The 13,558-nt window shown below is 35.0% G+C and overlaps 1 protein-coding gene across 2 annotated transcripts; it reads left to right on the top strand.

Annotated features, from left to right (window-relative positions):
• The first annotated feature begins 2,089 nt into the window (after positions 1-2,089).
• On the top strand, positions 2,090-12,920 carry LOC115950828 (tubulin-folding cofactor C). 2 transcript variants are annotated; one of them, XM_031068083.1, is made up of 5 exons: positions 2,090-3,326; positions 9,745-10,498; positions 11,348-11,419; positions 12,463-12,606; positions 12,723-12,920. In XM_031068083.1, exon 1 carries the CDS (start codon positions 2,151-2,153, stop codon positions 3,240-3,242), a length of 1,092 nt encoding a protein of 363 aa, XP_030923943.1. In that variant the 5' UTR covers positions 2,090-2,150; the 3' UTR covers positions 3,243-3,326; positions 9,745-10,498; positions 11,348-11,419; positions 12,463-12,606; positions 12,723-12,920. The 2 variants fall into 2 exon arrangements, with proteins under 2 accessions (XP_030923943.1, XP_030923944.1); XM_031068084.1 differs by lacking the exons at positions 9,745-10,498; positions 11,348-11,419 and having other exon boundaries at positions 12,723-12,899.
• Positions 12,921-13,558: the final 638 nt, after the last annotated feature.

Raw genomic sequence — 13,558 nt, 5'->3', positions numbered from 1 at the left:
TCAAAATTTATACTGAAACACAATTTTAAAATTTAAACACGATTTCAATGTAAAAACACAATTTACCTTGCATGGATTATAGAATTTAAAATTTTACATTAAATCTTGTTTTGGAAACATGAGAGTTACCCTACTAGCAGTAAAATTGTAAAAAAAAATTGTGTTTTGAAAACATGATTTTAAGATAAGGATATTCTCCAAAATAGTTTTTCCAAAACCTTTTTTTAATAATAATTAATAAAATGATATTATTTTCCAAAAAAACCCATGTACAAATTTATGGGCAGCCATGTCTCCATAAAAGGCAAGAGGGTTTGGTCAAGCTAAAGGTGGTGATAAATTCTCCCTAAACAGTTCAGACTTCAGACTATCCAACGGCAATGGTTCAACTCCATGAAGGCATGAAGCTAAAGGCGCCCATTACAACTAGGACAAATAAAAAACAAGGCAATGATCTTGTACTTGGAACGCATTGATAAAGCTTTTGTTAATGAGGAATGGTTAACTGACTCCTGAAATATCAATACATCTTGTTCTGCTGCACATGTCCTTTGAAAGGATTCCTTTCCTCCAAACAAAAAAATGCTCCAAAATAATTTTCTGGAAGGAGTAAAATTGTGTTTGGTAACCTCCAAATTATGTACTCAAAACAACTTATCAAACACTACTAAAGGTGAAAATAAGTGTTTTTTTTCATGTTCAAATTCAAGATTTGAATATAGAATAAAGAAAACGAAAAATGAATACACCACTTTTTAAAACCAAATAACCCTAAAATTTCATATACTCCGTATGTACCTTGCCTCATTTTATAAGCAACTAAAAAAAGGCTTTAGAAAGTTTACTATCTAGAAAAAGAAAAATATGAAGGAGAGAGAAAGAGAGGATAAAACCTTGAGAGATTTAAAGAGTTGTAATACGAGGCTAACCATCATTTATGACTTGGTCTGTACTCAGTGGCAATGCTCATAGTCGACGTACCATGCTTCCTTTTGTCTTGGTCCCGAGAAAATCAAAGATGGCAATTACGATGCAAAGGCTCAATGTTTAGCTTTGAGCTTCAACTAGTAAGCCTCATTCATGGTGACTTTCTCATTGAGTGGATTTGATAAACTAGTGCGGAAAAAAGAATATGATCCTCTTCAATTAACTTAAAATGGAGAGTCTATTCACAATTGAGATTTTATTTCTTGAATCTAACAGAGTACAAAGTGTCTTGTCATTTAAATTTTTAAAGGACGTGACATTAAATTTAGCTTCACCTATTATATAACTCTAAAATTAATGAATTTTGTCATTTTTGGGTGCTTCACCATCAATATAACGTCATTATCATACTATGAACTTTCTCAATTCTTTGCTACATGGAGTGTTATTAAGTTACATCAACTTCCTTTGAGGTTTCATGAAATAACTCTCTCAAAATTATAATTGAAATGGTTCTCTTTAGTGGCGGAGTTAAGAATTTATCCTTGGAGGGCCGAGTAAAAAAATGAGATAATTAATTTTTTTTTTCTATCCATATACAATATCTATATTATTAGTAATAGTCTAACAATTATTATACAACTACATACTTTTGTTACAATTTTTGTTACAATGTGATGATTTGTGCTATTGTAATTTGTTAACCATTACTTGCACATAGAGTCATTATTGTTTTTATATCATTCACAACCCTATATGTTAGGAATGTAGCAAGAGTTGTAGCACAAAATTATGTCCATAAATTTTTTTTATAATCTAAAATAAAATTATAAATATAATGTAACTGTCATTATTAAATGCATAAATAAATATAATAAAAACAAATAGAAGAAGAAAAGACACGTAACTGGGAGTAAATCAGTAATCTGATATCAAATTATCTACTTTAACTTTTGAGATTTTAGAAATAATTTTTATTAACTTGAGTATTATGTCAGAAATGTTAGACATAGATTTATCTCATCATCTGTAAATGGGTCATTTTGTGAATAATAGTTTTTAGGGGTGCAATTTGGTAAAATCAATTTCCAACCCAACGTCACTACTCACTACCCAGGGAAAACGCAAGAAACGCCGTCGTTTAAACAATTGAACTAAGAAATTTAACCCGCTTCTATTTCGTTCCTTCTCTGATCTCTCCTCTCTCTCACACACACACAACAATGGAAAACGAAGAAGAAGTACTCGCAACCTCAAACGAACCCCTAGACCCTAACCTCCACAAGAAGCACATCTCAATGATCGAGCGCCTCTCCAACCGCCACCAAACTCGCCTCGACAACTCACTCGCTCGCCAATCCGAGTCCGACTCGTCATCCTCCTCCATCGCCACCGCCACCACCACCGCCTCTTTCCTCTCCCGCTTCTCCGACTCCAAGTGCTCCATCGACTCCCAACTCGCCCAGTCCCGGCTCACCGATCCCGCTCAACTCAGATCTCACCTCGACGGCATCTCCGCCTCCATTTCCGACCTCGAAAAGCTCGTCGCCGAGTCCTCCTACTTCTTGCCCTCCTACGAAGTCCGCTCCTCTCTCAAAACCATCTCCGATCTCAAACAAACCCTTGAGAATCTCAACTCCGAGCTCATTCCCAAGAAGAAATTCTCTTTCAAGAACAAAGCCTCCAAGCAAGACCGAGGCCGATCAGTCTCCGATTCAAAACAAACCGCGCCGGAAAATGCCGCTTCGTTTTCAGTTTCCCTCGAGAAATTGAGTTTCCAGGTGAGAGATTCGCCCGGTTTGAGAAACAAAAACGGCGAGACTTTGGTGAAGAATTTCAAAGGCTCCGAGGTTGGGGAATTCACGGTTTCGGATCTCGATTCTTGCGAAGTGAGACTGATTGGTTCAGTGAGAGCATTATTTGTTCATAGGCTGAAGAATTGTAGGGTTTATGCTGGGCCTGTAACAGGCTCCATTCTGATCGAGGGGGCTGAGGATTGTGTGTTTGTAATGGCGTCGCATCAAATTCGGATCCACAATGCGAAGGGAACCGATTTTTATTTGAGAGTGAGGAGTAGGCCGATAATTGAGGATAGTACTGGGGTGAGGTTTGCGCCATATTGTTTGAGCTATGAAGGGATTGAGGAGGACTTGAGGGAAGCGAGTCTCAATGAGGAAACGGGGAATTGGGGCAATGTAGATGATTTCAAGTGGTTGCGTGCAGTGCAGTCACCGAATTGGTCGGTTTTGCCGGAGAATGAGAGGGTTGGGATGGTACAAATTTCGAATTCGGGTGATGGAATTGAAGGAAATTAGCTTTGTTTGATCTTCTTTTTATTAGTGATTGTTCAAAAGTGCGTGTTTTAGTTTAGGGGGCCTGTGGAGCTATTCAAATTTCAGGTAATGTTCTTTGTTATACTTGTTATTTGTGTTGATGCAAAATATATTGTTACCAATTTTTCGTTCCCCGATTAGTTTGATGAGGATTCATTCTTGTTTGTTTATGTAATAATTGCTTTTTAATTGGATTTGATTGTGGCAAGCGAGAATTTTTTTTGCTATTTATTACTTTGCTTGCCCCATTACTAGTTCTTAGATAGATTTTGGTAGTATTAATAGACTTGTGGGAAAAGGAGTAAACATTTTGATTAAGTTTACTTGGGAGCAATTTTGTGTGCAATATGGAGCATGGTTCTTTACTGATGGTGTGTTTAGTCTTCATCCAAGCTGAAGATTTGACATAGTTTATAATGAGAATGCTTTATTGATGGATAATGGGTCTAATAAAGATGCCGGTTGGCTAGTGTTTACTGGTTTTTTGAGGATGATGCGTCTCTTCCCTTAATCTTCACTGCTTCCCCTTTCTTACTGTTGGCTCAAAACTGTCCCTTTTTCACAGTTCTGTCAAGGCTCTCCAAAAGGGCTATTCACTCAGATTAAGGCCATATATGGTCTAAAGAGTGAAGTTTGAATGTTGAGCTGTTAGTGAAGGAATTTTAGAGTTGCATTTGAGTTCAATTTTCCCTAGACGTGGTTCTTTCTTGAAGTCTGTTCGGACTAAAGTGTTGCTACTTTTGACTAAGTTACACCCATGCAAATGCAATAAGTTTTTCCTCATGTCACAGTACTACATACATAACATTCTTACTGTTGGAGGTTTTCTATCTACAATAAGAAAGGGATGATAGCATTGATGTTTCTTTTTCCCCTCAAGTTAAGGGAATACGAAATGTTTTCTCAGATTTAATGTCTATGGCAGTCCATTGAGATATACCATATTTAAAGCTTATTGGTTTAGATTTAATTGGTGACTGCAGTATTTTTTCTTTCTAAGGAGTGACAAGGTCTCCTTCCTTAATTGATTATATCATTTTATATAATATTTTTTTTGATAAGTAATACGTATTATTAGATATATAGAAATGCACCAAGTTCACAGGGGTATACGTTTTTAGTACTTTTTATGTACTAAAGCCATATAAAGATGTTTGCTGCCGAGAAAGCAATATATATAGAATCTCCGCACTAATGTTGTGCAAATGGCTAAGCAGGTCTTCCATTTGCAGCTTCCCATGTTGAGAGGTGAGAGCCAAGGAACTACATAGTGCTTCTGCTATTAGGTTATCTCTTGGTCAACTGTCTGAAGGACTAAGATGTTTGAAGGCATTAGGATTCTTCTAAGCAAAAACATGATAAGATAGCATGCTGATGCAGCTGATCCAATTTCTTGGATCCTTGTAGTTTGTACCCATTTTCAACTGCACATAGTATACCCATACAGAGGGTCTAACCATGGTGGTTGTATTTGTGGTTAGGATACTCTTATTTCTATCAGAAGGGATTTTTTTTTTTTTTTGGGGGCGGTGGGGGGGAAATCATAAAAATTGCCAGCTTGGATAGTGAACTCCCTTAAGGTGAAATTGATGCTTTCTGTTCACTACTGTTGGCACTAAATCTCCTTAAATTGAAAATTTTTATAGGTTGAAAAAAATCTGATCCCAAACCCTCTTCTAGAAAGAGAAAAATTAACTAGCTGAATCCCTTGAAAATCAGTTGAAAGTAATTTTTTAAAGAATATATAAAGAATATCTAAGGTTGAATTTTATAGGAAAATCCATCCCTTCCCTTGTTAAGAAGAAAGAGATGTGAAGGTTGGACAGCCATCTTTCTAACGTTGAGTATTATTGAACATCTAAGTCAGCTGAAGTCTTTTGATATATTTCAATTTATGGTTATGATTACTAAATGAATGAAAATATAACTTGAGCAACCATTCTTATTGAATCAGATTTCATATTAGTGCAGTTTCAAATGATTTATGAGGATTTTTTTGATTAGTTCTCTATGATTTATACTTCTTTTATTTATTTATTTATTTTTTGAGATGGTTAGAAATATTTTGTTGCTGCTGATACTGCAGCTTGAACCTCTCCCCGCTAAACCACCACTCACCTTACATGTGGGAGGTACCATTCACCTACAAGGGCGGTGGTGGATTCATAGTTGATTCCTTAGGAACCTTCTATATGTCATGAGTGCATTTTTAGTTGATTCCTTAGGAACCTTCTATATGTCATGCACGCTCCCCTTATTTTGTTTGCTGAGTTGCTTGTGGTTTTCCAACTCGAGTTATTAACATGATATTAATTGATTATTTGTTCCTTGATAATGAATTCAATGGAAAACGTTTTTTATTTGACTCTTTTTTAGCTTTGTCAGTTATTCGTTAAGTAGGGAAATTTTTCCTTATAGTTTATAATGTTCTTTAAGTTTGAATTTTCTACATGTTCTCATTCACATATTGTGAAAAAAAATGGATGAACATAAGTTTCAAAGGGTCTCTCTCTCTCTCTCACACACACACACACACACACACACAAGGCTGTTTTAGAAAATATGAAATCTATTCCAATTTATTGGAATTTTATGATTTTCGATTTGGAAGTTGATTTTACATAATTATCTGTATTTGGAGTCTACATCTTGATCATTGTTTTGGTTGGTATCCATGCTAAATTGAAGAAGACCAAGGACTCAGCAAAGCTAGAGTCAATCCCTTTAGGGCTGTAAAATGAGTCTCCATAGAATACTCTAAGGCTAGGACATATTCTTCTCTTTATGATGGTTAGGAGGCTTTGACTTTGAAATCATGGGAGTTCATTTGTTTCTTTTGATGCTTTCTAGATATTGGCAACCATAATTCTAATTAATCTCCTCCATCTGATTTGGATAACTTACCTTTAAAGCTAAAATTTCGAAAGAGTGAATGAACTTATCAATTTTTTTTTTTTTTTTTTTTTTTCCCGAAAGAGTGAATGAGTGCAAAATCCTCACACACACACACACACACATATATATATATATGGTGAATCCAGTTCTTTCATTGCAACCTCTATCATCAAAAGCAAGTAAATTTTGGGTGTGGGCGTCTCTGCTCCAACTGCAAAAGGGGCATTGATAAGGTTTCCATTTGCCATAAACAATAGTAAATACTGCAAGATGGATGGGTAAAACTTAGGTACAATCCTCAGGTGCTATATCTTGGACTCCCCAATTGAATTCAACCATATAGTTGAAACCTAATTGAGTTAGAAAATTAAATTTCTAAGTTCATTGGTCAATGCAATTACATGATTGAATTTAATTGAGGAATATAAGATACAATACCCAAAGGAATTATAACTAAGTTTTACCCGAAGGTGGATTTTATTGGTTAAGAGGGGGCAGCAGACTCTCTAATAACAGTTGGAAGTATCCTTGTGTCCTGAATACATTTAACAGAAGGATCACTGATCCTACGATTTCATATTTTTATGTGAACCATGGAGAAAACTTACCGGTTTTGACTATCAGATTATGAACTCATAATCAGTCAACAGATATCTGCATTTTGGTATCACAGGATTTAAATATTAGGTGGCCTGGCCCTATTTTCACACTAAGAATGGTTGCATCCACACCCTCTCTTATGTTATGGGTCCTGATGTCTGTTTTGTTAAAAGGATAGTGCCAGAGAAACCGAGTGTGGAAATATCATTTCCCTTGAGTAAGTATTTCTTCCACTCAGCTATTCCACTACTTTCTGGTGCTAGCTAGGCTAGAAAAACATTTCTATTATAATCATTGACTCTGTCTTGACTATATTGTTGGCTTTGTAGGAGGGAATCTAGCCAATTTGTATTAACAGTACATGTTTGAAAATGAAGGAATTTTGCACTTATTTTATGGTTAAATAAATTTATGCGGAATACAAAATCAAAGATCCCAAGTTTTGATCCCTGTCTTTTCAATTTTCACTGTGTTTGTTTGCACATGGGTAGGGAAGAAGTGAAGAAAAATAGAAAAGAGAGGAATAAGGGGAAAGAGAGAAAAGAAAATGTTTCTAGAAGAATTTATTTTCTACATGTTTGGTTTGCACAAGAAAAAGAAAGGAAAATAAATGATTTAACCTATCAAAAAGAATTTGACAATTTTTTTTTTGCAAAGAAAAATTAAGTAGCTGAATCTCTTGAAAACCAGTTGAAAGTAATTTTTTAGAATATTAGAATATCTAAGGTTGACTTTTATAGGAATTTCCAAACCTTCCCCTGTTAAGAAGAAAGAGATGCGAAGTTTGGACATCCATCACTCTAAGGTTTAGTATTAATGAACATCTAAGGTCAGCTGAAGTCTTTTGATATATTTCAATTTATGGTTATAGTATTCTAAATGAATGAAGATTTAATTTGAGCAACCATTCTTATTGAATCTGGTTTCATATTAGTGCAGTTTCGGATGATTTATGAGGAGCTTTTATTTGTTCTCTATGATTTATACTTCTTTTATTTATTTACTTTTTGAGATGGTTAGAAATATTTTTTTGTTGCTGACCCTGCAGCTTGAACCTCTCCCCTCAAACCTCCACTCACCTTACAAGTGGGGAGCTACCAATTACCATTCCACCTACAAGGTTGGTGGTGGATTCATACTCCTAATGGACCTAATTTACATGAGTTCATTTTTAGTTGATTCCTTAGGAACCTTCTTTATGTCATGCACACTCCCCTTATTTTGTTTGTTGAGTTGCTTGTGGTTTTCCAACTCAAGTTATTAACATGATATTAATTGATTATTTTTTCCTTGATAAAGAATTCAATGGCAAAAGTTTTTTATTTGACTTCTTTTTTGCTTTGTCAGTTATTCTTTAAGTATGGTAATTTTTCTTTATAGTTTATAATGGTCTTTATGTTTGAATTTTCTACATGTTCTCATTCACATATTGTGAAAAAAATGGATTAACATAAGTTTTGAAGGGTTTCTCTCTCTCTCAAAAGTTTTTTATTTGACTTCTTTTTTGCTTTGTCAGTTATTCTTTAAGTATGGTAATTTTTCTTTATAGTTTATAATGGTCTTTATGTTTGAATTTTCTACATGTTCTCATTCACATATTGTGAAAAAAATGGATTAACATAAGTTTTGAAGGGTTTCTCTCTCTCTCTCTCTCTCTCTCTCTCACACACACACAAGGCTGTTTTAGAAAATATGAAATTTATTCCAATTTATTGGAATTTTATGATTTTCAATTTGGTAGTTGATTTTACATAAATACCTGTATTTGGAGTCTTCATCTTGGTCACATTGTTTTGCTTGGTATCCATGCTAAATCAAAGAAGACCAAGGACTCAGCAAAGCTATAGTCAATCCCTGTAGAGCTGTCAAATGAGTCTCCATAGAATACACTAATGCTAGGGCAGATTCTTCTCTTTATGATGGTCAGGATACTTTGACTTTGAAATCATGGGAGTTCATTTGTTTCTTTTGATGCTTGCTAGATGTTGGCGTTCCTTGGACAGATATAGAATGCAACCATAATTCTAACCAATCTCCTCCATCTGATTTGGAAAACTTACCTTTAAATGCTAGAATTTTGAAAGATTAAATGAGTGCAAAATTCTCTTATATATATATATATATATATATGTTGAATCCAATACTTTCATTGCAACCTGTATCATCCAAAGCAAGTAAATATTGGGTGTGGGCTCTAAGTACACTAGTCTCTGCTCCAACTGCGAAAGGGGATTTGATAAGGTTGCCACTTGCCGCACACAATAGTAAATACTGCAAGATGGATGGGTAAAACTTAGGTACAATCTTTAGGTACTATACCTTGGACTTCCCAATTGAATTCAACCGTATAGTTGAAACCTAATTGAGTTAGAAACTTAAATTCAAAAGTTCATTGGTCAATTCAACCACATGATTGAATTTAATTGAGGAATATAAGATACAATACCTGAAGGAATTATAACTAAGTTTACCTAAAGGAGGATTTTATTGGTTAAGAGGGGGCAGCAGAATCTCTAATAACAATTGGAAGTATCCTTGTGTCCTGAATACATCAAACAGAAGGATCACTGATCCTTCGATTTCTTATTTTTATGTGAACCATGTAGAAAACTTAACGTTTTTGACTATCAGATTATTAACTCATAATCGGTCAGCAGATATCTGCATTTTGGTTATCACAGGATTTAAATATTGGGTGGCCTGGCCCTATTTTCACACTAAGAGCATCCACTGATGTGGATGCAAAATCTTGCAAAATGCAAAAAACCCTTCATTTTACACATTTTGACTAAAAAAACACCCACTTCAGTGGGTGTAAAATTGTGCATAAATGCACAATTGCTACAGTAATAGTGCATATATGCACGGTTACTGTAGCATTTGCATTTAATATTTTATTATTTTTCTCTCTCATTCTATTCGCTCCCTTACTCTTTTTGAACACTCTCTCTGTCTCTCACTCTCTTTTAACTCTCTCTTTGTTTCTCAGTCTGTAACTCAAGCTTCACCGTTAGCTTCGCCGTTCGCTCTAATCTGCGTGTTGGGTCATCGCCGTCGCTCGCTGCATGTTGGGTCATTGTTGCTCGCTGCATGTTGGGCCATCGCTGTCCCTCACTCTCTCTGACCTTTACCGCTAATGGTTTTACTTTGTTTCTAGTGGGTTTTGGGATTTTGATAAATGGGTTTTTGGATCTTTGGATTTGGGTAGGTTGATGATGGTGGCTTGATGATGGTGATGATGGTGATTGGATCTTTGGATTTTTGTTGTGTGGCTTGATGATGGTGATTGGGTAGGTTGATGATGGATCTTTGGATTTGGGTTTTTGGAGGCTGGTTGATGGTGGTTCGGTTGAATGGGTATGTGAATTTCATTGATGGTAGCTTGGTTGAATGGGATGGTGGCTAGGTTGTTGTGTGGCTTGATGATGGTGGTTGGATGATGGTGGTTGTGTGGGTTGTGTTGGGTCCGTGAGAGAGATTACAGCGGGAAAAAAATGAATATTTTATTGAATAAATGTGTATAATAGAGAAACTGATGTGGGAGTTTTGTAAAAATAGGTGTGCAAAATAGAAAAAGCAAGATTTTTTTTTTTGCAAAATGGACAAATTTTTTGCATCAACTGATGCAGATGCTCTAAGAATGGTTGCATCCACCCCCCTCTCTTATGTTATGGGTCCTGATGTTTGTTGTGTTAAAAGGATAGTGCCAGAGAAACTGAGTGTGGAAATATCATTTCCCTTGAGTAAGTATTTCTTCCACCCGGCTATTCCACTACTTTCTGGTGCTAGCTAGGCTAGAAAAACATATCTATTATAATCATTTGGATGACTCTGTCTTACTCTTGACTATAGTTAGCTTTGTAGGAGGGAATCTAGCCAGTTTGTATTAACAGTTCCAATTAAAGAACTGCATGTTTGAAAATGAAGGAATTTTGCACTTATTTTATAGTTAAATAAATGTATCTGGAATACAAATTCAAAGATCCCAAGGTTTGATCGCTGTCTTTTCAATTTTCACTATGTTTGTTTGCACATGGGTAGGGAAGAAGAGAAGAAAAATAGAAAGGGAGGAATAAGGGGGAAGAGATAAAAGTAAATGTTTCTAGAAGAATTTATTTTCTACATGTTTGGTTTGCACAAGAAAAAGAAAGGAAAATAAATGATTTAACCTATCAAAAAGAATTTGACTTTTTTTTTTGGTAAAGAAAAATTAACTAGCCGAATCTCTTGAAAACCAGTTGAAAGTAATTTTTTAGAATATAAGAATATCTAAGGTTGACTTTTATAGGAATTTCCAACTCTTCCCTTGTTAAGAAGAAAGAAATGTGAAGTTTGGACAACCATCCCCCTAAGGTTTAGTATTAATGAACATCTAAGGTCAGCTGAAGTCTTTGGATATATTTCAATTTATGGTTATAGTATTCTAAATGAATGAAAATTTAATTTGAGCAACCATTCTTATTGAATCTGGTTTCATATTAGTGCAGTTTCAGATGATTTATGAGGAGCTTTAATTTGTTCTCTATGATTTATACTTCTTTTATTTGTTTATTTTTTGAGATGAAATATTTTTTTTGCTGCTGATCCTGCAGCTTGAACATCTCCCCCCAAACCTCCACTCACCTTACACGTGGGGAGCTACCAGTTACCATTCCACCTACAAGGTAGGTGGTGGATTCATACTCCTAATGGACCTAATTTACAGTTCATTTTTAGTTTATTCCTTAGGAACCTTATATATGTCATGCACACTCCCCTTATTTTGTTTGTTGAGTTGCTTGTGGTTTTCCAAGTCAAGTTATTAACATGATATTAATTGATTATTTGTTCCTTGATAACTAATTCAATGGCAAAAGTTTTTTATTTGACTTCTTTTTTGCTTTGTCAGTTATTCTTTAAGTATGGTAATTTTTCTTTATAGTTTATAATGGTCTTTAAGTTTGAATTTTCTACATATTCTCATTCACATATTGTGAAAGAATGGATTAACATAATTTTCGAAGGGTCTCTCTCTCTCTCTCTCACACACACACACACACGCATGCGTGTGCACACACACACACACAAGGCTGTTTTAGAAAATATGAAATTTATTCCAATATATTGGAATTTTATGATTTTCAATTTGGTAGTTGATTTTACATAATTACCTGCATTTGGAGTCTTCATCTTGATTACATTGTTTTGCTTGGTATCCATGCTAAATCAAAGAAGATCAAGGACTCAGCAAAGTTAGAGTCAGTCCCTGTAGAGCTGTCAAATGAGTCTCCATAGAACTTAGGTACAATAGTAAATACTGCAAGATGGATGGGTAAAACTTAGGTACAATCCTCAGGTGCTATACCTTGGACTCCCCAATTGAATTCAACCCTGTAGTTGAAACCTAATTGAGTTGGAAAATTAAATTCGTAAGTTCATTAGTCAATGCAACCACATGATTGAATATAATTGAGAAATCTAAGATACAACACTTGAAGGAATTATAACTAAGTTTTACCCCAAGGCGGACTTTATTGGTTAAGAGGGGGCAGCAGAATCTCTAATAACATATGGGAGTATTTTTGTGTCCTGGATACGTTAAACCGAAGGATCACTGATTCTTCGATTTCATATTTTCATGTGTACCATGTGGAAGACTTTCCAGTTTCAACTATCAGATTATGAATTCATAATCAGTCAACAGATATCTGCCTTTTGGTTATCACAGGATTTAACTATTTGTTGGCCTGGCCTATTTCCACACTAAGAATGGTTGCTTCCACACCCTCTCTTATGTTGTGGGTCCTGATGTCTGTTGTGTTAAAAAGGATGGTGCCAGAGAAACCGAGTGTGGAAATATCATTTCCCTCGAGTAAGTACTTCTTCCACTCAAGCTATTACACTACTCTCTGGTAGCTAGGCTAGAAAAACATATTTATTATAATCATTCGGACGACTCTGTCTTGACTATGTTGTTTGGCTTTGCAGGTGAGAATCTAGCCAGTTTGTATTAACAATTCCAATTAAAGAACAACATGTTTGTAAATGAAGGAATTTTGCACTTAATTTATGGTTAAATAAATGTATGTGGAAAACGAAATCAAAGATCCTAAAGGTTTGATCCTTGTCTTTACAATTTATACTATGTTTGTTTGCACATGGGTAGGGAAGAAGAGAAGAAAAATAGAAAAGGAGGAATAAGGGGAAAAAGAGAAAATAAAATGTTTCTAGAAGAAAATATTTTTCTACATGTTTGGTTTGCACAAGAAAAGGAGAGGAAAATAAATGATTTAACCTTTATGCCCTTAATCAAAAATAATTTGGCCCTTAATGAGGAGCATATGCAGAACTTGTGAGTAATTTCAAACAAATGATTCGCATGTTTCAGATGTCAAGCTTTCTTTCTTCCCATTTCTAATAATTTAGGCAGACACTGGAAATTCAGTCTCTTCTCTCAATTTTCTCTTCACTCTGCTTCCTACATGTTTGACTGAGATCTAGATTTGATCAAACTGTTAAAATACCTCCTTCAGCATTGTCAAAGTTGGATTTGGCAGGATGAGATCTCTAGGATACATCCAACCTATCAAAAGTGAGAGCATGGAATCCTGTAAAGACTTTCTGCTTTCCAGCCTATCTATAATTGTCTTTCCAAGAAATTCATAGACACATCAGAGAAAAGATGCCCCTGCACATGGTTTGTTACTACCTTTTCATTTCATATGTTGACATTTTTTCTAAAAGCTTGCTCCAAATCAGTCTATTGGTGTTGATTTCAATAATCAAAATGTTAGTGACTTTGAGATAGCTTTAATAAAGTTTCG

Source organism: Quercus lobata, chromosome 6 (genome assembly GCF_001633185.2).
Source record: "Quercus lobata isolate SW786 chromosome 6, ValleyOak3.0 Primary Assembly, whole genome shotgun sequence".
NCBI classification, from domain to species: domain Eukaryota; kingdom Viridiplantae; phylum Streptophyta; class Magnoliopsida; order Fagales; family Fagaceae; genus Quercus; species Quercus lobata.
This window is presented reverse-complemented; position numbering and strand designations above follow the sequence as displayed.